The 25,258-nt window shown below is 42.0% G+C and overlaps 2 protein-coding genes across 5 annotated transcripts in view; one reads left to right on the top strand and one right to left on the bottom strand.

Annotated features, from left to right (window-relative positions):
• ppp4r4 (protein phosphatase 4, regulatory subunit 4) overlaps window positions 1-24,235 on the top strand; it is a 267,838-nt gene extending 243,603 nt beyond the window's left edge. For both annotated transcript variants that reach the window (XM_072274558.1, XM_072274552.1), the window contains exon 24: window positions 24,161-24,235. In XM_072274558.1, coding sequence (XP_072130659.1) covers window positions 24,161-24,197 — 37 coding nt within the window. In that variant the 3' untranslated portion in view covers window positions 24,198-24,235. The remainder of the gene's footprint in view (window positions 1-24,160) is intronic.
• Window positions 691-18,973, bottom strand: serpina10b (serpin peptidase inhibitor, clade A (alpha-1 antiproteinase, antitrypsin), member 10b). 3 transcript variants are annotated; one of them, XM_072274583.1, is made up of 5 exons: window positions 18,886-18,973; window positions 15,087-15,834; window positions 9,968-10,238; window positions 1,589-1,736; window positions 691-1,496 (listed from the first exon to the last, which is right to left on the bottom strand). In XM_072274583.1, the coding sequence occupies exons 2-5, from the start codon at window positions 15,781-15,783 to the stop codon at window positions 1,305-1,307; spliced, it is 1,308 nt and encodes a 435-aa protein (XP_072130684.1). In that variant the 5' UTR covers window positions 15,784-15,834; window positions 18,886-18,973; the 3' UTR covers window positions 691-1,304. The 3 variants fall into 3 exon arrangements, with proteins under 3 accessions (XP_072130684.1, XP_072130675.1, XP_072130690.1); XM_072274574.1 differs by having other exon boundaries at window positions 15,087-15,819; window positions 18,886-18,967; XM_072274589.1 differs by having other exon boundaries at window positions 15,087-15,819; window positions 18,879-18,964.
• Window positions 24,236-25,258: the final 1,023 nt, after the last annotated feature.

The following is a 25,258-nucleotide window of genomic DNA, read 5'->3' as shown; positions in this document are numbered from 1 at the left end:
AGAAACTGGCCCTTTGGTCCATCTAGTCCATGCCAAACCATTTAAGCTGCCTCCACCCATCGACCTGCACCCGGGCCATAGCCATCCGTAGCTCCACCATCCATGTATGTGTCCAAACTTCTACGTTTTCCAAATGTTCAAAGAAGGGGTGTCCTAAATATCATTTGTGCAGCAAACTTTCTGCAGCGGAGTTGTGGATCTGGAGAAGAGTAAGTAGGAAGATAATAGATTTGGATGTTTCCCTGGATCACAATTAGTCACAATTGGAGAAGGAAGCAGAAATCGCAGAACTGGGAGTGTTATCAATACTGCTGGATTAGTGTGAACCATAAAGTTCATGGGAACAGGAAAGTAGCAAATGATTTTGCATTGAAACCAGCCATGCCAAAGATCAGCTTGTAGATGCTTGCATATGTGTGTGTGTGTGTGTGTGTGAGAGAGAGAGAGAGAGTTTTGCTTCCTTCATTTTTAACAACTGATCTGACATTTTGTTTGTTAAATTTGTGCCAGGAATAGATGCAGTGCAAACTCACCTCACTTGTTTTCCTATTTACTTGTCCATTGAAATCCTTGGAAATTCTTCATGGTGTGTATCCCATACAACTGATGCCTTTTGGAGGCCTTTGCAACCTCACAGACTTTCTTTGCAATCTTCAGGTCTTTGTATATTGATCCACCAACCAATGAAACTGTTTGCAAAAATGTGACTTTATATTACATAGAAGAAATACAGTATATAGACTTGTACAGCGTTGTAGATGGATATTTTAATAATGCTTTTCAACCTGATTTGCAATGATAGTTTATTATATTTATTTAGAGATACAGTATGGACCAGGCCCTTCTGGCCCAACGAGCTGCATCACCCAGGAACTCTTGATTTAATACTTGCCTAATCACAGGACAATTGACAATGTCCAATTCACTTACTAGCTGGTACATCTTTGGATTTTGGGAGGAAATTGGATCACCCAGAGGAAACCCACACATTCCATGTGAAGGAATGTAGAAACTCCTTACAGACAGTGTTAGAATTGAACTGTGAACTCCGATGCCCCGAGATGTTGCATTAACTACGACACTACCGTGATCTTTGAGTAAACACAAAAAATAAATTACAGGATCACTTGTAATTGCAGGGTTTTTTAAAGTATACTTCTGCTCAGTTAAGATGCATATGATTACGTGTCAATGTCAAATAAATAATTGACGGATGTAAAACTTGTGACAATGGTAATTATGGTATTAGTTGAGCATCAGAACAAATTAAAATGTAAATGATTATTTTTTAATCAAAAGATCCCTTACAGTTTAGTGGGATCTTTCACCCTTCCTATAAAGAGTAGAGTTTTTGTTATATCTTCGTGAATCATAAAGATAAAAGGGTGGTCTATTTTTATGACAAGTGGCAGTGAATAAGGAACCGCAAAAACACCAGTGACGGCTGCGGCTTCTGTTCCTTTCTCGTCCACATTAATCACTGCTTTGTGAATGACCTGGAAAGATGAGCAAAAAAAAATCCACAGTTAATCAGATTCTGTTTCCTCCTCATGCTGCCTTAAGAGATTGTTCCTTGAATAAGCAATACCTCAGAAATCTTCAGCAGATGTGATGAGGAGATTCCAGATAGGTCAGCAGAATTTGAGAAAGGCGTGATCATTCCCAACTGCCTTAACTTCCTTTCCATCTTGTATAACTTTTCCAATTTAAACTTTGGAAAATAGAGGTCAATGTGCCTAGGAAATGTTGGACAGAAATCATGATGGCAATTTGAGGAAAATCAAGATTATTATTTAATACAGTTCAAGTGTAATGCTAAGTAATATACTATGCTAAACTATTTTATAAGAAGACATTGGGGAAGAATAGATGAACAGTTTAGATCCATGGAGTTATACAGCATTGTGGCTCTCTGATGAAGGATTTTGGCCCGTAACATCGACTGTAATTTTTTCCATAGATGTTGCCTAACCTGCTGAGTTCCTCCAGCACTTTGTGTGTGTTACTCGGATTTCCAGCATCTGCAGATTTTCTCTTCTTATGTCTATGTTAGTTTGTTTTGTCCATTTATACAACGAGACCTTTAAACATTTAGCCCATCTAGTCTGCTCCACATTCAATCAGGGCTGATTTATTCTCCTGCCTTCTCCTTATAACCTTTTACATCCACCCTGCTCATGGACTGTTTGTCCCGCTCCCATCAGGGAGGAGGCTATGTAGCATCCACACCAGGACCATCAGACTCAAAAACAGTTACTTTCCCCAACCAATAAGGCTGATTAAAACCCCTACCCATCAACCCATCCCTCCATAACCTCAACCACCACTACTTTATCATTTCCTGTCAGTCATCTTATGTATAAACACTTCTGTACCAAGCATCACTTGGTAGACACACAGTCTATGTATATAAGCTATCTTATGTATTTCTACTTATTGTGTTTTTTCTTATTGTTTTCTTGCTCTCATTGTTTTTTTTTTGAGCTGCTTTGGATCCAGAGTAACAATTATTTAGTACTCCTTTACACTAATGTACTGAAAATGACATTAAACAATCTTGTTTTGTCTTGTCCATCTATATCATTCAGCCGATTGAGTCTGCTCTGCAATCAGTTATGCTGAGATGTTCTCACACCTTCTCCCTGTAACTATCGATGTCCTTACTGATCTGTCTTAAATATACCAAATGATTTAGCCCCCACAGCTGTCCATGGTAATAGATTCCACATATTCACCACTCTCTGACTAAAGAAATTCCTCCGTAATTCTGTCCTAAATGGACGTCCTTCTATCATGAGGCTGTGCTCTCTGGTCCCAGACTTCCCCAGCTTAGGAAATATCCATTCCATGTCCACTCTATCCAACCTTTCCATGTTCCAGTCCTGTTCACCTGCAAGATATCTGTATCTTCTGTGCTATGCTCTCTTCCTTAATACACAGTGATTATTCTGACTCCATCAGCTCCTCTGGCAGCATGTTCTGTGTATCAGCTACTGTCTTTGTGGAAAAAAATTCCCTGCAAATGTTAGAAGGGAACCTTTACTACCTACAGGAAAGGTAGTAAAGATTATAAGAGTGCAGAGAAAATTTACTAGGATGTTGCTGGGACTTGAGGACCTGAGTTATAAGGAAAGATAGAATAGGTTAGGACTTTATTGCTTAGAATGTAGAAGATTAAGAAGAGATTTAGAAACATAGAAACATAGAAAACCTACAGCGTTATACAGGCCCTTCGGCCCACAAAGCTGTGCTGAATATGTCATTAACTCAGAAATTACCTAGGGTTACCCATGGCCCTCTATTTTTCAGAGCTCCATGTACCTATCCAGAAGTCTCTTAAAAGACCCTATCGTATCCTCTTCCACCACTGTTGCTGGCAGCCCATTCCACGCCCTCACCACTCTTTGCGTAAAAAACTTCCCCCTGACATTTCCTCTGTACCTACTTCCAAGCACCTTAAAACTGTGCCCCCTCGTGCCAGCCATTTCAGCCCTGGGAAAAAACCTCTGACTACACATGATCAATACCTCTCAACATCTTATACACCTCTATCAGATCACCTCTCATCCTCCATCACTCCAAGGAAAAAAGGCTGAGTTCACTCAACCTATTCTCATAAGGCATGCTCCCCAATCCAGGCAATGTCCTTGTAAATCTCCTCTGCACCCTTTCTATGGTTTCCACATCCTTCCTGTAGTGAGGCGACCAGAACTGAGCACAGTACTCCAAGTGGGGTCTGACCAGGGTCCTATATAGCTGCAACATTACCTCTTGGCTCCTAAACTCAATCCCATGATTGAAGAAGGCCAATGCACTGTATGCCTTCTTAACCACAGAGTCAAACTGCACAGCAGCTTTGAGTGTCCTATGGACTCGGACCCCAAGATCCCTCTGATCCTCCACACTGCCAAGAGTCTTACAATTAATACTGTATTCTGCCATCATATTTGACCTGCCAAAATGAGTCACCTCACACTTATCTGGGTTGAACTCCATCTGCCACTTCTCAGCCCAGTTTTGCATACTATCAATGCCCCGCTGTAACCTCTGACAGCCCTCCACACTATCCACAACACCCCCAACCTTTGTGTCATCAGCATATTTACTAACCCATCCCTCCACTTCCTCATCCAGGTCATTTATAAAAATCACAAAGAGTAAGGGTCCGAGAACAGATCCCTGAGGCACACCACTGGTCACTGACCTCCATGCAGAATATGACCCATCTACAACCACTCTTTGCCTTCTGTGGGCAAGCCAGTTCTGGATCCACAGAGCAATGTTCCCTTGGATCTCATACTTCCTTACTTTTTCAATAAGCCTTGCATGGGGTACCTTATCAAATGCCTTGCTGAAATCCATATGCACTACATCTACCGCTCTTCCTTCATCAATGTGTTTAGTCACATCCTCAAAAATTTCAATCAGGCTCATAAGGCATGACCTTCCTTTGACAAAGCCATGCTGATAGAGATATATAAAATTATGAAGGGTATAGATAGGGTAAGTGCCAACAGGCTTTTTTCTACTGAGGGCGCACGAGACTACAACTAGAGGTGATGGGTTAAGGGTGAAAGGTGAAATGAGGGGGAACTTCTTCATTCAGAGAATGGTGAGTGTGTATAATAAGCTGCCAGCACAAGTGGTGGATGTGAGCTTGATTTCAACATTTAAGAGAAATTTGGATAGGTGGATGAATGGGAGGGATATGGAAGGCTATGATCTGGATGCAGGTCGATGGGACTATCAAATTAATAGTTCAGCACGGACTAAATGGGCCAAAGGGCCTGTTTCTGTGCTGTAGTATTCTATGACTCTAAATCCCCTTTCAATCTCTTTTTTGTCATCTCATGTCCTTATACTCTTCATAGCTCTGCCATTGGAAAAAGATTCTTTGGCTTTATCTATGCCTCATAAAGTTGTACATCTCTCTCACTTTACCCTCCAGCCTTCTACTGTGTTGCCACTTTTGAGACCATAAAACAAAGGTACAGAATTAAACAATTCAACCCATCACACTCCAATCACATGCCAGTCCTCGAAGAGGGATTAGAAGTGGAAAGAGTGAGCAATTTCAAGTTCCTGGGCGTCAATATCTCTGATGTTCTATTGTGGGCCCAGCATATCACTACAGTTACAAAGACACGGCGGCAGCTGTATCTTGTTTGGAGTTTGAAGTGATTTGGTATGTCACCAAAGACTCTCGCAAATTTCCTCAGGGAGAACATTCGAACCAGTTGTATCACTGTCTGGTATGAAGGAGCCACTGCACAAGATCAGAAAAAGCTGCAGAAAGTTGTAAACTCAACGAGTTCTGTCATGGGAACTAGCCTTCCAAGCACTGAGGACATCTTCAAGGATTGATGTCTCAGAAAGGTGGCATCTATCATTAAGGGACCTATGTCACCCAGGGCATGCCCTCTTCTCATTGCCACCATCATGTAGGAGGCACAGGAGCCTGAAGGCACACACTCAACAATTCAGGAACAGCTTCTTCCACACAGCCATGGGATTTCTGAATGGACAATATATAATACCTCAACTTTTTGCTTGCTGTTCTCCACAGACTGTTTTGTTCAGCTGTGGTAAGTTAAGCAGTAGTGTTGGCCTGCTATCACATTTCCTTTCATATTATATACTGTATGCTTATTCAGCTGATTCTGACAGGCTAGTCTGCAACTAGCAAAGCTAACTTAAATTAAAATTAAGCTACAATGAAAGGAATCATTGAGGCATGGTTGGAGCACTTCAAACCAGGGTGTCTGGTATTAGGATAAATTCTTGGAATTGAGTAAAGAAATACTTAACTCTGACAGTGAACTCATCTCACTAGCTCCACATGTTGTGAATGCTCAGTCATTGAGCATATTTAGAGCACTACAGTAGTGTAGCAGTTAGTGCAACGCTATTGCATCTCGGGGCAACAGAATTCCGAGTTGCTGGCTATAAGAAGGTTTGTGTGTCCTCCCTGTGACATCATGGGTTTCCTCCGGGTGCTCTGGTTTTCTCCCACAGTCCAGAGACATACCAGTTAGTAGGTTGATTGGTCATTGTAAATTGTCCTGTGATTAGGCTAGGGTTAAGAAGGTGGGTTGCTGGGTGGTGAGGCTTGTTGAGATGGAAGGGTCTGTTCATGACAATATCTCTAAATAAAATAAAATAAGTAAATGTTTGAGGTTGAAATTGATAAAATTTTGGATGCTGAGGAAATGGGGAATCTGAAGATTATGGGAAATTAAAATGAAATACACATTCAGCCAAGATCTAAAGGAATGGCTGAACTGGCCTGATCCTCTAGTGCACCCTCTTTAACAACTGGTAGTTGGTAAGCGATCTGTAGCATTGTAATAGTCGTGAAAATGAAGGAGTGGGAATAAAGGGCTCCCTTTACTGGTTGGCTGTGAGTGATGACTGGTGTTCTGCAGGGGTTAATGTTGGGTCTGCTACTTTTCATGTTATACGTCAATGATTTTGCTGATGGAATTGATGGCTTTGTGGCCAAGTTTGTGGACGATATGAAGAAGATGTTGAGGAAGCAGGGAATCTGCAGAAGGACTTGGAACAGATTGGGAGAATGGTCAAAGGGGTGGCAGATGGAATACAGTGTAAGATAGTGCATAGTTATGCACCTTCGTAGAAGGAATAAAGGTGTAGGTTATTTTCTAAACAGGGAGCCAATTCAGAAATCAGAGGTGCAAAGGGACTTGGAGTTCCTCGTGTAGGATTTCCTGATGGTTAGCTTGCAAAATGAGTCAGATGTAAGGAAGGCAAATGCAATGTTTCAGAGGACTTGAATATAAAAACAAGGATATAAAGCATTGGCCAGATGACTTTTGGAGTATTGTGAGTCCTATATCTAAGAAAGGAATTTTAAAGTTGGGTGGTCCAGAGGAGGTTCATGAGATTGATTCTGTGGATGAGAAGGTTAATGCATGAGGAGTGCTTGATGTCTCTGAGCCTGTACTCACTGGAGTTTAGACACATGAGGGAGGATCTCATTACTGTAATTCACTATTTTTATTATTATGTATTGCAATGTACTGCTGCCACATAACAACAAATTTCACAATATATTCCGGAGATTTTAAATCTGATTCTGATTTATTGCTTGCTGGCTTGTTTGTTTGTATATTCATCTATTCATTCATTCATCCATTTATTTATTTAATCTTATTAATTTATTTACATGGTTTCTGTCCTGTCTCTGTTTACGCTGTACACCTCAGACTTTCAATACAACTCTGAGTCTTGCCACTTGCAGAAGCTCTCTGATCACTATGCGCTGGTTTGGTGTAACAGAGGAGTCGGAGACAGCGGACTGGTGGACAAGTTTGTGGAGTGGTGTGGGAGGAACCACCTGCGACTGAATGTGGCCAAAACCAGGGAGATGGTGATTGATTTTAGGAAGAAGAGAACTGTGACAAGTCCTGTATATATTCTGGGAGAAGAAGTTGCGGTGGTGGAGGGGTACAAATACTTGGGTGTTCACCTCGACAACAGACTTGACTGGAAAGCCAACAACAGGGCTGTTTACAAGAAGGGGATGAGCAGACTCTATTTTATAAGGAAGCTGAGATGCTTCAATGTGTGCAGCAGGATGTTGGAGATCTTTTACCAGTCTGTTGTAGCAAGTGCAGTCTTCTTTACAGCTTTATGTGAGGGAGCAGCATCGGTGCTGGTGATGCAGAATGACCAATAAACTCATCAAAAGGCTGGATCCGTCCTTGGCTAGAACCTGGACCCTTTTGAGATAGTGGTGGAGAGGAGGTCACTAAACAAACTGTTATCCGTTATGGACAATCAGGCACATCCTCTTCATGACCTACTGAACAAGCAGCAGAGCACCCTTATGAACAGAGTCACTCAGCTCCATTGTTACAAGGATTGTTACAGAAAAATGTTCCTACCAAGTACAATAAACAGTTCATCTCTGTGCGACAGGAGAACACACATCATCATACAATAGTCTCTGTTTTGTTATTTTGTACATTATTATTGCACATTATTGCACTTTGGTACATTATTACTGTGTATATTATTAATCTGTACTTTGTTATTTGTTAAGTCTGCACACTGCTAAGTGTGTTTTTAAATGTTGCTGCTGTAATGAAAGAATTTCCCACCAGGATCAATGAAGTATTTATTATGATTATATTATTATTATTTGCACATTGGTTTAGGGTGTTCTTTTATTAATTCTATTGTATGTTTTGTATTTACTGTGATTTCCCACAAGAAAATGAATTTCAGGGATATAAATGGTCACACTTATGTACTTTGATAATAAAGTTACTTTGAACTTTAATCAGAGTTTCAACAATGCACAATTACTATTTTAACTATAAAATCAATATGAGTATTAGTGGGAGAAACTTATTTTTCCAATATTGAGCTGGAACTCCCTACAAATATTGCAAGATAGTGTTTCTCCTCACAGAACCTATGACCCTCTTCTCAATCTCTTCAAATTTACATCAACTGCTTCTCAATTCCACCATTACTGGGAGCAATCTCTCCTGGCTCACTTCGTAAAATATCAGTTGAATCACCTCTCAGTGTTCCCAATAAATGAAGTACAACCACAGCTTCCCCTGTCTACCGTGTAACTAAAGTCCCTCACCCCAAAGACAATCCTACCAGGTTCCTTCAAAACTTTAACTTCCCTTGGATGAGAATTGCTTCCAGTGTTTTAGCTGTGGTCAAGCCTGTGTTTTATAGAGCTGCCATATAACGTCAGAGTTCAAGAGGTTAATGATACTGATTCAGCACATCTTGCCTATGTCAGGCATAAATCGGCTTTAGGTTAATCTCACCTCCTGACTCCTGGTCCCAGCCGTTACCCTACAGGTCAGATCTCTTCACTCTCATCCAGATTTATTTTCAACGGACCGGTTCAAGGGATGAGCTATGTGCCACAAAGTGGATGAGCTCCTGAGGAGTCATAGCTTGCAGGACCATGGCAAAGATGAGGTGTTGGGAGGTGGGTTATAAACAGACAATGTTGGAAGAGCTCAGCAACTCAGGCAGTATTTCAAGTTTGTTTAATTGTCATTCGACCATACTCACTGAGGTCCGCTGTTGTTTGGGATTGACGGTGGATATCGTACCCTGGCTGTCTGCGTGATTCACAGGCCAGGGCAGTATGACTTAGAGAGCACACTGTGCCCATAAAGCAGGCTCCCCCACCACACAGGTGGTGAATCCAAAGGCACAGCAGAGGCTGATACAGTTTGCACCAGCGGCATCACAAGAGTTGCCATTTAATGTTGAACTCAACGTAGGACTGTACTCCAGTTCCGGATTTTTCCTCGGCTTTTACTCCCAAAGCCTTCCCAATGAGTGGGTACAGCTTCAAAGCAGCCGCGGTTTGAGATCAGAGTTTTCCTTCTCCTCGATGAGCTGCCAACCTCGGCTGATGAGCCCCATCTGCCTGAAGCGACTAATTTTAAGGTGCCAGTAACCTGCTTTTGCCCCTTCTCCTGTCAGTAGAAAGAGTTCCACCTGGGCTAGTAGCTAGGCTACACATGAAGGCCAGGAACTGGACTTGGTTGTTAGAGGCTATTTGAAGTGCACGCCATTGGAAGCACTTAATAGGTAATGGGAGCTTATCCCCACTACACCCCTGGCTATGACAACCTTAAAGACCCACCATACTTATGAATACAGCTAAACAAAACATCACAAGGTGCAAGCCACAGTGCTAACACCACACAGCGCAAAGCACGCTTAGCACATATAATTATGAACACAGTCACAAGAAATTAAAATAAGAGCACTAAAAATAATAGTAAATATAATAAAAGAATAACAACAGCAAGAAATGGAAAGAGAAAGTCAATGAGCTGTGCACAGACATCTATGATCCTAAGGTTTTATTGAATCTCTATGCTGGCTTGGATGCAAGAAATTACTGATCTGGTAATTAGTAAGGTAGATGATTGTTTAATTATCAAGTTGGAAATCGTACTTGCTTCTCAAGGCGTCCATCCACTGGTCAATCAGTTGAGTTGATAGTTCATCTTCCAGAAGCTGATAGCCTGCACCTGTTGGCATCACCACCAGCATGCTTGCGCTTCCCTTGTATGGAAGCTTCAGGACTGTGCACGAATGGTTCTTGTCATACGTTAACAAAAATGGACCTTCTTTGTACATCATGGGAACTTTAACTCGAGTGTACGCGTTCACATAGAATGTTCCATTTACTGTCAAGTTTGGATCAAATGGAGCCTTCCACTTCCCTGAAGAAACCAAAAAAGGCATTAGTCATTACTCCGTAAGTACACATTCAGTCATTATGTCATATTATAGAGAAACAAAATCCACTGTGTCATTTTGTCAGCACATACGCACATGAGAATAAATGGCAAGACATTTTCATTTTCTTGGCTTTCTTTCTTTCTTTCTTTTTTATTTATCTAAAGATGCAGCAGAGTGACTGGTCCTTGCAGCCCAACATACCCATGAGACCAATTAAATGATTAACTGGTATGTCTTTGGAAGTAGGAGGAAACTGGAGCACCTGGAGAAGCCCATGCAATCATGGAGAGAACGTCAAACTCCTTACAGACAGTAGTGAGAATTGAACCCAGATCACTGGTGCTGTAACAGCTTTACATTAACCACTTTGCTAACTTGCCACCCGTTTATGTAGATAATATAGAGCAAGTTTTCTCTCTTTACGTTTACTTCTTTTCACAATGACATATTAACAGGTACATCTTTGGACTGTGGGAGGAACCCGAAGAACCAGAGAAAACCCACGCAGTTCATGGGGAGGGACATGCAAACTCCTTACAGACAGAGTTGGAATGGAACTCTGAACTCCGATGCTGCAAGCTGTAATAGCTTAGTAGTAACAGCTACGCCACCATGTTGCCCAATCTAGATGACATCGTGAATCTAGCCGACTCAATGTCCATAGCCCTGAATACAACATTCCTCTTAATAAAGACATATATCATCTGACATCTAAAGCCACACCTTGCTAACAAGGCCAAAAGTTCTATATGTTTCAACTGACGAAATAACTGCAAGGCATTTGATATTTCTCATTAACATCGTCTCATTCAGCAAGACTGCAGTGAGTCATTTGACCTCCACTATGCCAGTGATCCTCCTAGTGCAACTAGATCAGAATCGGTAGGCTCCACCACAGTGCTGGAGCCAGTGTGGCATGGCATCTATGCTGGCAGCATTGGTGCTTCCCTCCAGTGATTGCTTGGCAGAAGACAAACTGTGTTGTGCTCGACTCCAGACCGCTGCAACTTTGACAAGGTTCCACACGGTAGGCTTATTCAGAAAGTCAGAAGGCATGGGATCCAGGGAGGTTTGGCCAGGTGGATTCAGAATTGGCTTGCCTGCAGAAGGCAGAGGGTGGTGGAGGGAGTACATTCAGATTGGAGGATTGTGACTAGTGGTGTCCCACAAGGATCTGTTCTGGGACCTCTACTTTTCGTGATTTTTATTAACCACCTGGATGTGGGGGTAGAAGGGTGGGTTGGCAAGTTTGCAGACGACACAAAGGTTGGTGGTGTTGTAGATAGTGTAGAGGATTTTCAAAGATTGCAGAGAGACATTGATAGGATGCAGAAGTGGGCTGAGAAGTGGCAGATGGAGTTCAACCCGGAAGAGTGTGAGGTGGTACACTTTGGAAGGACAAACTCCAAGGCAGAGTACAAAGTAAATGGCAGGATACTTGGTAGTGTGGAGGAGCAGAGGGATCTCGGGGTACATGTCCACAGATCCCTGAAAGTTGCCTCACAGGTGGATAGGGTAGTTAAGAAAGCTTATGGGGTGTTAGCTTTCATAAGTCGAGGGATAGAGTTTAAGAGTCGTGATGTAATGATGCAGCTCTATAAAACTCTGGTTAGGCCACACTTGGAGTACTGTGTCCGGTTCTGGTCACCTCACTATAGGAAGGATGTGGAAGCACCGGAAAGGGTACAGAGGAGATTTACCAGGATACTGCCTGGTTTAGAGAGTATGTATTATGATCAGAGATTAAGGGAGCTAGGGCTTTACTCTTTGGAGAGGAGGAGGATGAGAGGAGACATGATAGAGGTGCACAAGATAATAAGAGGAATAGATAGAGTGGATAGCCAGTGCCTCTTCCCCAGGGCACCACTGCTCAATACAAGAGGACATGGCTTTAAGGTAAGGGGTGGGAAGTTCAAGGGGGATATTAGAGGAAGGTTTTTTACTCAGAGAGTGGTTGGTGCATGGAATGCACTGCCTGAGTCAGTGGTAGGGGCAGATGCACTAGTGAAGTTTAAGAGACTACTAGACAGGTATATGGAGGAATTTAAGGTGAGGGGGTTATATGGGAGGCAGGGTTTGAGGGTTGGCAAAACGTTGTGGGCCGAAAGGCCTGTACTGTGCTGTATCTACGTTCCACTCCTGGACTCAAGGACTTGGACTATATATATTTTTTGTGTGACTGTATTTCACCGCTATCTCATATATGCTATATGTGCCCATGGTGTGTCTGACTGTTGCTGCTGTGTTTAGCACCTTGCCCTGGAGGAATGCTGTTTCCTTTGCCTTTATTCATGAGTGTTGGCACGTGGCCAAGTGGTTAAGCCGTTCGTCTAGTGATCTGAAGGTCGCTAGTTCGAGCCTTGGCTGAGGCAGTGTGTGTGTCCTTGAGTAAGGCACTTAACCACACATTGCTCTGCGACGACACTGGTGCCAAGCTGTATGGGTCCTTATGCCCCTCCCCTGGACAACATCGGGGGCTTGGAGAGGGGATACTTGCAGCATGGCCAACTGCTGGTCTTCCATACAACCTTGCCCAGGCCTGCACCCTGGAAACCTTCCAAGGCGCAAATCCATGGTCTCATGAGACTAACGGATGCCTATTTCCATGAGTATTCATGTACGGTTGAATAACAATTAAACTTGAACTTCAGCTGATGATCTGCTTCTCCAGTAAGCCAGGTTCAATTCTGATCCCCAGTGCTGTAAGTGTTCACCTTGTGCCCATCAGCTGTAGGATGAGCACACTGGTGCTTGACAGCTCATGCAGATTGATCAGCTAAAGGGCCTGTCTCCTGAGCTGTTTGTGTTGCGCAGTTCCATGATGCTGGTGAATCTATGCTCCTTTCTGATGAATAAATTGACCGCTGGTTTCATATATGAAGATAGAGGAGATAGAGCAGATAGTAGAATGGTGCGAGCCCAACGTGAGTCTAAAGGAATGAGATGACTGTGGACTTTGGGAAGGAGCAGGCTGACCATTCCTCACTGCACATAAACAGCTCCTCTGTGGAGAGAGTTAGGAGCACCAAGTTTCTAGAAGTGCTCATAACAGACAATCTCACCTGGTCCCTCAACACCACCTCTTTAGACAAGAAAGCACAGCAGCATCTCCACTTCCAGTGGAGATTGAGGTGAGTGAGGCTTCCACTCACCCACACATTCTAACCAATTTTTACAGGAGCACCATTGAGTGTCCTGACCAGTTACATTACCGTCTGGTATAGGAATTACAAGGCATCTCATTGCAAAACAGTGAAAAAGTTTGTGAGGACAGCTGAGAGGATTATAGGGTTCTCTCTTCCAACCATCAGAGATATTTATCAAGAGCACTGTGTATGCAGAAACAATGATCCCTCCCATCCGTCCAACAATCTCATCGATCCCCCACCATTAGGCCAGAGGTACCATAGCATTAGGACACGAAGTGTTATGATGGGAAGCAGGTTCTTCTCTGAGGCCGTGAGCCTACAAAACTCCCTGTCACCATTCAGGTCTCATTATGTGTGAAGCAGCAGTAATGTTACACTGTTTCTCTTTTAACTTGTGTTGTCAATGCATCTTATCATTTATTACTTTATTTGCGGTAATATTACTTAAATGTTGTGTGTCAGTTGTACGTTCTGTTATGTACCTTGGTCCGGAGGAACATTGTTTTGTTTGGCAGTAGACATGTGTACAGTTGAATGATAATAATCTTGAGCTTGACTTGATATGTTTGTCCAATGGAAGCAATTTACAAGTGGGGGGGGGGTGTTGAATTTTTGAATCTTTATAGTTCTTTCATTCTTTCTTTCTCTGTGCATTTAATGACAGGTTTAGAATCACTTCCTTGTTACCAACTAACATATTGCAATTTTGATTTTTTTTAACTATTGTGCTGACTTCACTCTGAAACTTCAATTAGGATTTTCAATTCAAAAATCAAGTACAGTGGATTCTGATTAATTGGTCACATTGGGACCTGTATATTTTGGCCAAAATAAGTTGCTGCCCCAATTAATTTCACAAAACTATTTTTTAAAGTATAAAAAAGGGAAACTACTGTTTAATTCAGAAACAAGTTATATTTTTAAATGAAATACAGAACAAATTGGAACACTGTAAATACTACTACAGTATAAAACTATGTACTAGTTCCTAATAGTTACCAAAGGTATGCTGCTGTGTTCTTGTGATTGACTGTAAATGAACAAAATCAGTGTAGATACAAATAATGGACTGTCTTCATACAATGACTTCAATAATTGCATCTTCCAAATCTTCATTTTCATTGTAACATTTAAGATGATTTGATACCTTTAAATTTTTCATAGTGCCTATCTTGTTGAAGTAGTGAAATTGTTTCATTTTCACTCTCAGCTGTTTTTGGCAACTCCAAACCTGACTGCTTGAAACTACAGTGAGCAAAATAGTTGTGAATAGTTCTACTGCACATTTCTCAACCAACTATCAGTGATAAAGATCACTGCTTTTTGAACACAAACACATGCAAATGACACTATTTAAAAACTGTTTGCTCTAAGCACGGTGTAGTGTCTAACAGCCACACTAGTACACATGACTGACTCTAGTTAGAAACTGTTTGGTAACAGTTTCCTGTCCCAATTAAGCAGCATAGCATTGCAAACAAATGAAGGGAATCCCAGCTATCTCCTCGATTATATTTTGTTCATTAAGAGTTGTCCCAAATAAGCAGCTGCCCTGATTAACTGATTGCCCAATTAACAGGAATCCACTGTAATGTGATTGATTTATGATTACTAATACTTACTAATACTTTGAAATAATTTCATATCCATAAGCAAAAATATTGGGGGAAAAAATCTTACCTTTGAATAAGATGTAATTAATAAACATAAGTCTGGCTTCAGCATCCACAGACTCTAATAACATGTTGATTTTTCCATCTGTTCTGTTGCGAATATATTGGTTAATAATATCTTTGGTATTGACTGTGTCTTGAAAGTTTACTGGTGTAATATCAGCATTATAAAAATGAGAAAGGTCTTTGATGAAAGTTTCTTTCAGTTCAAGGTTGTTCTGTATAAACAGGGAGTTTCCCTGAGAGATGAGCAAATCCTTTTGGTTGGTGATGTTGCTGTGAAGCCACTGGAACAATCTGTGCAGTTGGTACTCGTTGTCAGTACTGGCAAAGTCCCCGATGTTGAGGCCTTGGAGTATGTTGTTACGTGTTACTCCTTTGGCACCAAGAGAAAGCATGGCAAATGTTGTAGAGATGGTATTAGGTGAGAAAAATACATTATCTTCATACAGATTGGCTATTTTCCTGTAGACATTGAAACCAAATTCACTGTTCTTTTCCGCTAACAGGTAGATGCTCTGTAGATCAGGGATTGATTCTGCTCTTCGCCATTGTGTGGATCGAACTTCAGCATTAGAATGTGAAGGCAAATTGAAATTCTGATGCAGCTTTTTCCTAAGTTCCGGGTGAAAATTGAATCCATACTTCTGTGATACGCTGGTGGCCATGAACCCACCACATAGCAGAAAGATTAAAAATCTCATTTTCTTTTTCTCTTATCTTGATGACCTCAGAATTACCTGCAACATGGTATGCTAGATTGTAGATGAATATTAGCTTTATTAACATACAATCAATCCAGGTATATAAGCTATGTTATGTATTTATACCTATTGTGTTTTTTATTATTATTGTTCTTTATCTTATTGCGTGTTTTTTTGTGCTGCATCAGATCCAGAGTAACAATTATTTTGTTCTCCTTTACAGTAGTGTACTGGAAATTACATTAAACTATCTTGAACCTTATTTCAATTTTTAACCTAGTGAAGTATTCACAGATGTGGAACCTGCTGGTCATTTATTGTTCTTCTCTACTGTCTCCTGAACTGAATAGCTTACCAGACCCAACTGGGGTGGGGGTGGGGGTGTTGGAGGGGTGCTGCTGACACTCGACCGTGTTCATGAATCTGGAGACAGTCATGGGCCAAGCTAGTAATGTCGGAAGGGCAGTCTTCCTTCACCGATGGAATGGATTGGTTTGTATGACCTAGTGCTTCTGCACTGCTGCTGAGTATTAAAGATGAAATCAATCATATTCTTTGGGTCTTCAAAGCTTTTCAGACCTACACCTTCCAGCACCTCCCAGTCTCCACCCAGCTAACAGGAGTCAGCTTCCTCTCGTTTCCAACTCATCACCGGCAGCCTATTTAAATCCAGCTCTCATCCACAGTCCTTTGTTCATCCATCAAACCAGCCAACCTCACTGGTTGATCCTAGCCTTCTAACACAACTATGCACCTATACTTAACTAAATAAAACAAAAGTCATTATATTGAAGCATGAGTTGCAGACCAAAAATAAATAGTGCAAGGACTTCCTCGTGAAATGTGCATGCTTGTACCACACATTTTAAAATGCTATCCATGATATAGATGATTAAAATGTAGAAGCCAGCAACATACCTCCTAAAAGATTAACTTTATTTGTCACATGTACAGTACACAGAAACATAGAGTGAAATGCATTTTGTATGCATCAAATTAAATCAGTGAGGATTGTGCTGGGCAGACCACAAGTGTTGCTATGTTGGTAACAAAATAACACCCCGACAACTGACTAACCCTAACCATTTGTGTGTAAAATATGGGAGGAAATCGGAGTACCAGGAGGAATCCCACATGGTTATGGGGAGAACATGCAAACACCTTACAGACAGCAGCAGGAATTGATGCCTGATCAGTGACCACTGGCACTGTAACGTGATGAGCTAACTGCTACACTGCCATGCTGCTCAAATTAAAGTTAGTGAAGGATAAATATTAGGTAATTCACCATTCCATAGCTGGAATACACATAAAACTGCCCAACACATCACCAGTGCCAGCCCCAGCTGCCACCAAGAACAGAAAATGCAGAAAGGTGCTGGAAAAGGGCCAGTAACATCATGATGGATGCCTCCATCCTGCTTATGGGCTATTTGTCCCACTGTCATCAGGGATGCAGCTACATGAGGACCACCAGACTCAAAAATAGTTACTTCCCCAGGCAGTAAGGCTGATCAACACCTCCACCCACTAACCGACTGTCCACAATCCCCAACCACCACTACTTTATCATTTCTTGTCAGTCACCTTATGTACAGACACTCCTGTGCCTAGTGTCACTTTATGGACATACAATCAATCTATGTATTTAAGCTGTATTATGTTTTTATATATATTTTTTAAAATTATTATTGCATTCTTTATCTTTTTTTTTGTATTGCATTGGTTCCTAAGTAACATCAATGTTTTCCTTTACATTTGAGTACTGGAAATGACATTAAACCTTTGGGACACCACAGTGGTGTAGTGGTTAGCACGATGCTCTTGCATTTTGGGGCATCAGAGTGTGGAGTTGAATTCCGGAGTTGCCTGTACAGAGTTTATATGTCATCCCCATGGAACGTGTGGGTTTTCCCTGAGTCCTCCACTTTCCTCCCACACTCCGAAGACGTATTGGGTAGGATATTGTAAATTGTCCCGTGATGAGGTTCGGGTTAAATTAGGGTTGTCAGGGGTTGCTGGGGCAGCAAGAATTGAGGAGCTAGAAGGGCTTACTCCATGCATGTTTCTAAATAAGACAAAATCATGAATCTTGAATCTTATTACATCGGGCCCACAAATCATCAAAGCATCGAACTCTGATCTGATGGCAATCTGAGTCAGACAACACACGAGTCAAAGCACAACCCAGTCACCCCCATATGCAGTAAGTCAAGTTCCAGTTCCGAGTGGTGGGGTGATGACCAGATGATACACCATCGGTGGGTGAGCACCCCACAGCGCTACCAATGAGTAGCTCTAATGATCATATTAGTTAATACCAATGATGACCTACAGTCACTAAGCAGGTGTCTCATTGTTTCTGATCATTTAATTAATTGTCCTGAGAGCCCTTTTAATGTATCAGAATATTAGACCATATGAGATAAGTGCATTTGGCCCATTGAGTCAATTCTGCTATTCCATCATGGCTAATTTATTATCCCTCTCAATTCCATTCTCCTGCCTTCTCCCCATAAACTTTGACGTCCTTACTAATCAAGAATCTATCAACCTCCGCTTTAAATATACCCAATGACTTGGACACCACAACCACCTGTGACAATGAATTCCACAGATTCACCACTCTCTGGCAAAGAAATTCCTCGTTCTCTCTGTTCTAAATGGACGTTTCTCTATTCAGAGTCCGTGCCCTCTGGTCCTAGACTGTCCCACCATAGGAACCATGCTCCCCACATTCAAGAAAAGAGCATAAAAATAATGACGGTTTATTTGAATGTTGTTGTTTCTCTCCGCGCTGTGTGGCGCATTGGGCAGCAACCCTGCCGTTTCTTTACCATTTGTCTATTTTTCACGAGGCAAAGCTGCTAGCTCAACGTCAACCCAGCACGGATGGAAAGCATGTAGTGTTCTTTAGACTGTGTTATTTGATTGTACTCTATCACATTGCCTGTCTTGAGTCCAACACGGTACTGGTCATACACAGCACAAGCCAATAGACTGAAATTAACTTAAACTTGCTAATTATTAAATAATGATCAAAACAATGAAGATAAAATACAATAGTTAAAAATGTTGGTGTAAGGAAACCATACCACTCACATTTCTCTTCTTACTTGCACTGGTGATAGTAGGTATTTTGCGGCCGCATGTCTTACAACATCATTCTGATAGAGACTGCGTTGTGGAGACAAACCAAATGAGTCAACAAACCACATGCCACTTACTGCTCACTAACTATTAACAATGAGCTAACTATTAACTATTAACTATTACCCAATCCAATGTGTAGGCAGAACCTGGCTCTTCAATTTTAACCATAAACAGTGCTTCTGAATTACTTGTGTTTCGATTTTTACCTGCTGTCCTAAATTAAGATATCGTAGTTGATGGTGGGGCAAATAGAAATCAGGTCTGGCATAACTCTTGCCCCATTGCAACTCAAATTTATGCAGTCTTAGATTGAAAATTAACAAATGACCTTGAATTAGCACCTGGTTTGGTAGCAGAGCGGTAACATTGCAGGAACACTCAAAGCAGCTGTGCAGGTTGACGCTGTGGTTAAGAAAGCACACGATGCATTGGCCTTCATCAATTGTGGGATTGAGTTTAAGAGCCGAGAGGTAATGTTGCAGCTATATAGGACCCTGGTCAGACCCCACTTGGAGTACTGTGCTCAGTTCTGGTCGCCTCACTACAGGAAGGATATGGAAACCGTAGAAAGGGTGCAGAGGAGATTTACAAGGATGTTGCCTGGATTGGGGAACATGCCTTATGAGAATAGGTTGAGTGAACTCGGCCTTTTCTCCTTGGAGCGACGGAGGATGAGAGGTGACCTGATAGAGGTGTACAAGATAATGAGAGGCATTGATCGTGTCGATAGTCAGAGGTTTTTTTCCCAGGGCTGAAATGGCTAGCACAAGAGGGCAGAGTTTTAAGGTGCTTGAAAGTAGGTACAGAGGAGGTGTCAGGGGTAAATGTTTTAGGCAGAGAGTGGTGAGTGCATGGAATGGGTTGCTGGCGACGGTGGTGGAGGAGGATACGATAGGGTCTTTTAAGACGCTTCTGGATAGGTACATGGAGCTTAGTAAAATAGAGGGTATGGGTAAGCCTAGGTAATTTCTCAGGTAGGGACATGTTCGGCACAGCTTTGTGGGCCGAAGGGCCTGTATTGTGCTGTAGGTTTTCTATGTTTCTATGTTTCTAAACAGACTTTTATACAGAAAAAGGTTAACTTTAAGGTTGAGTCAGTGGTGAGGAAAGCATATGCAATGTTAGCTTTCATTGCAAGACGTCTAGATTACAAGGATGTGATGCTGAGGCTTTATAAGTCATTGGTCAGATCGCACTTAGAGTATTGTGAGCAGTTTTCGGCCCCTTATCTAAGAAAGGATGTGCTGGCATTGGACAGAGTCCAGAAGAGATTCATGAGAATGATTCCAGGAATGAAAGCGATAGCGTATGTGGAGTGTTTGATGGCTCTGGGTCTGTACTTGTGCGAGTTTAGAAGAATGAGGGGGATCTTATTGAAACCTATCAAATGTTAAAAGGCCTAGATAGAGTGGATGTGGAGAGGATATAGTGGGGGAGTCTAGGACCAGAGGGCATAGCCTCAGAAAAGAGGGATGTTCACTGGCACAGTGATGAGAGGAATTTCTTTAGCCAGAGAGAGGTGGATCTGTGGAATTCATTGCCACAGTTGGCTGTAGAGACCAAGTCACTGGGGATATTTAAAGTGGAAGTTGACAGGTTCTCAGTTAGCCAGGACATTAGACTATAAGACTGTAAGACATAGGAGCAGAATTAGGCCATTTGGTCCATCGAGTCTGCTCTGGCATTCAATCATGGCTGATCCTTTTCCCCCTCCTCAGCTCCAATCCCTAGCCTTCTTCCTGCAACCTTTGATGCCATGGCCAATCAAGAACCTATCAAGCTCTGCCTTAAATACACCCAGTGACCTGGCCTCCACAACTGCCTGTGGTAATAAATTCCACAAATTCACCACCCTCTGGCTAAAGAAATTTCTCCACATCTCTGTTTTAAATGGACACCCCTCTAACCTGAGGCTGTGCCCTCTTGTCCTAGAACCCTTCCCCCTTCATGGGAAACATCCTTTTCACATCTACTCTGTCTAGGCCTTTCAACATTTGAAAGGTTTCAATGAGATTCCCCTCTCATCCTTCTAAATTCCAGTGAGTACAGACCCAGAGCCATCAAACGTTCCTTGTATGATAACCCTTTCATTCCCAGAATCATCCATGTGAACCTTCTCTGAACCCTCTCCAACTTCAGCACATTTTTCTTTGATGAGGAGCCCAAAACTGTTCACAATACTCAAGGTGAGGCCTCACCAGTGCCTTATAAAGCCTCAGCATCACATCCCTGCTTTTGTATTCCAGACCTCTTGAAATGAATGCTAACATTGTATTTGCCTTCCTCACCACCAACTCAACCTGCAAGTTAACCCTTAGGGTGTTCTGCACAAGGACTCCCGAGTCCCTTTGCATCTCAGATTCCTGGAATCTCTCCCCGTTTGGAAAATTGTCTGCACATTTATTTCTGCTACCAAAGTGCATGACCATGCATTTTTCAACATTATAGTTTATTTGTCACTCTTTTGCCCACTCTCCTAATCTAAGTCCTTCTGCAGCCTATCTGTTTCCTCACCAAACATTGAAGGTTATGGGGAGAAGGCAGGAGAATGGGGTTGAAAGCAATAATTAATCGACCGTGATGTAATGGTGGAGTACAATTGGCGGGGTAATTCTGCTTCTTTGTCACACAGAGATTGAATGTGCCATTATGCCAATCGGGACTTCACAATCAAGCCACTGCGTAAATATTAACTGTAAATCTAGGAGTGTTAACTTTTATAATTTCGTATCAAATCATGAAACCACTGGATTGTCGGGAAAACTCATCTGGTCCAGTTGCTTGGAATGATTCGAATCTGATCTTCGACTCAGGAATGCACTTAATTTCTTCACTGGGCCAAGCAAGCTACGTTGCACAGTTAGCAATGGCCAGTAACTTTCTGCCTGACCACTACAGCCCATCACCAAGTAATAATGAAAAAAAGGTGTTTTTGTAAGAGAGTTCTATTTTTCATCGCACACTGTTTTTATAATTCATTGCTGAAAGACCTGGCTTTACATTTAACATTGTATCCTTTATGTCCACTTTCCAAAACCTATTTTTGTCTATCATCCTTTCAGCTCTCTACAGAAAAGTACCAAAAAATGCCAGTAACGTCGTGAAAGATCCCACCCACCCTGCTCACGGACTGCTTGTCCCACTCCCATCAGGGAGGAGACTACGTAGCATCCACACCAGGACCACCAGACTCAAAATCAGTTACTTTCCCCAAGCAGTAAGGCTGATCAACACCTCCACCCACTAACCTACCCATCACACCCCACAACAACCACTACTTTATTACTTCCTGTCAGAATCACCTTATGTACAGACACTCCTGTGCCTAGTGTCACTGTATGGACATACAATCAATTCAGGTATATAAGTTATTTCATGTATTTATATTTATCGTGTTTTTATTATTGTATTCTTTATCTTTCTTGTGCTTTTTGTGCTCCAACAGATTCAGAGTAACAGTTATTTCACTCTTCTTTACACTTGCGTATTGAAAATGACATTAAACAATCTTGAATTTTGAATCTTAAAAGATTTTGAAAGCTCAACCAGATACTCTACAGTGTTCTAAACTTGAAGGAATGTGACTATAGTTTGTGTAAATGATTCTTGTAATTTAGTACCTGGCATTCAAGAGCAACTGCTCTGCTCATGACCATAAGAAACTGCAGAGAGTTGTGGACACAGCTTGACTTTTTCTTCATGGACTCTGGCTGTACTTCCCACTGCCTCAGTAACTGAGCCAGCATCATCCATCCTGGGTATTCTCTTTTCTCCCACTGGGCAGAAAGTGCAGAAGCCTGAAAACACATACTACCAGGCTCAAGGACAACTTCTAACCATTCAGATTCTTGAATGGGCCTCTTGTACAAAACGATGAACCCATGGCCTCACAATGTACCTTGTTAAGATCCTGCATGTTATTTAACCATGCTCATTTGGTCTAGGTTTTACGCAACTGGTCTCATACTACAAAGGCACATAAACCTTCTAATAGCCAAGTTTGAAATGCTCCATGTGAAGCCCTTTGACCCAACTGGTCCATTCTGACCAAGGTTTCCATCTAAGCTAATCCCATTTGTCCCTGTTTGGTTTATATCCCTCTAAAGCAGGGTTCCTGGCTAATGGTAGGGGCCCACGGCATAAAAAGGTGGGGGGCCCCTGCTCTAAATCTTTCCTATCCATACACCTGTCCAAATTAAATATTATTAATCTACCTACCTCAAGCACTTCATTTGGCAACTCATTCCTTATATACTGTACCCTGTGTGTGAAAATGCTGTCCCTCAGGTTCCTTCGAAGCCTCTCCCCTCTCACCCTAAACCCATGTCCTCTGGTGCCTGGTTCCCCATCTCTGGGAAAAGTGTATACACTCTGTCTATGACCCTCATGATTTTATAAGCCTCATAAGATCACCACTCATTCTCCTACACTCCATTGAGTAAAGCCCCAAATTGCCCAATCTCTCTCCATCATTCAGTCCATTGACTTTTGGCAACATCATTGTAAATCACATCTGCACTCTTTCCGATGGCATGGTGTCCAAACCTGAACAAAATTTTCCAAATGCAGTCTCACTGATGTCTTGTTTTACAGCAGTATGACATCCTAGCTTTTATACTCAATACGCTGACTGAAGAAGCCTAACATTCCAAAAGCTTTACTCACCACCTTGGTTACCTTTGATGCCATTTTCAGGGAACCACGTACAAAGTATTTTTTGATTATCATTGAATAAGATTGTTTTAAACTCTAATAAGATATTGTTAAGGACTATTTAGGAGTATTGTGTGCAGTTTTGCTCACTTACCTATGGAAAAGATGTAAATAAGGTTGAAAGAGTACAGAGAAATTTACAAGGATGTTGCCAGGTCTGAAGGACCTGAGTTATAAGGAAAGATTGAATAGGTTAGGACTCGATTCCTTAAGACATAGAAGATTGAGAGGAGATTTGATAGAGCTATATAAAATTATGAGTGGTATGGATAGTATAAATGCAAATAGGCGTTTTTTTCTGAGGCTGGTAGGACTATGACCAGAGGTCAAGGGTAAAAGGTGAAAGGTGAAACGTTTAAGGGAAACCTCTTCACTCAGAGGTTGGTGAGAGTGTGGCATGAACTGCCAGCACAAGTAGTGCATGATCAGTAGTTTAAAAGTTAAAAAGTTCCATTTAATATCAGAGAATGTACGTATACATTATACAACCTGAAATTCTTACTTTCCACAGACATCCTCGAAACAGAAGGAAACTCCCCAAACAATGAATGACAGAACAAACCCAAAGCTGCCTGCCTCCCTCCCATGCACAAGCAGCATCAATCTTCCTCCTCCCCTCCTACAAATTATTCAGCAGGAAGCATCAGCATTCCCACCATCCATCATGCAAGCAACAGCAAAGCCCCAAAGAGAGACCAGGGTCTTTGGTCCCTCAAAAGCTAACTGTTCACTCCAACATTTCGACATCCCACAGGCTCTATATCTTGCTAACAAGGGAGAGACAGGTATCAATCCTTCCACAGCGACAGGGGAGTTAACAATGGTTTCAATGTTACAGTCAGTCTGAAGTGCTGCTTTTTAATTTGAGTTCTCCAACTCGAGAATAGTCAAGTGGATTACTGAGTGCAGCAGCCTCGGACAGCCTCTCACTGTCTTCGATTTTCTGCCTCCCTCTATGCTTAAGTATCTGATGCTACAGTCCTAGAGGTTGCCTGACTTCAGGCCAAACCTTGTCGTACGAAAACGTGGCCGATCGGCGAGCTCCAAGAACGGGAACACACCGTCATGCAGAGCTGCAGTTTTTGAGTGCTGCTGAAGATCAAAGATTCTGATAGGACCCGAGCCGTCCTGAAAAGGGAAACAGAGACATTAGAATAGGACGAATTTAACAGTTTTGCTGATGAGCTGGGAGAAGTTGCTCTCTGGCGCCATCTTTAGCTCCAGCCAACCATGCAAGCTCAATTTCAATGCTTACGAGAAGTTTGGATGGGTACATGGATGGTAGGGGTACGGAAGACTATGGTCCGGGTGCAGGTTGATGTGACTAGGCAATTTAAATGGTTTGGCATGGACTAGATGGGCCAAAGGGCCTGTTTCTGTGCTGTGCTTTTCCATGACTCAATAATATTGCGAGTCATAATTCTGTACTGACTTAGTTAATGTAAAACAACTTTTTGACTGACTGCATAACACACACAAAATGCCTGAGGAAATCAGCATCTATGGAAAGGAATCAACAGTCAATGTTTTGGACTAAGACCCTTCTTCAGGACATTTTGTGTGTGTTGTTCTGGACTACCGGCATCTGCGGAATCGCTTGTATTGCTGT

The sequence above is a fragment of the Mobula birostris genome, chromosome 1, assembly GCF_030028105.1.
Source record: "Mobula birostris isolate sMobBir1 chromosome 1, sMobBir1.hap1, whole genome shotgun sequence".
NCBI classification, from domain to species: Eukaryota; Metazoa; Chordata; class Chondrichthyes; order Myliobatiformes; family Myliobatidae; genus Mobula; species Mobula birostris.
This window is presented reverse-complemented; position numbering and strand designations above follow the sequence as displayed.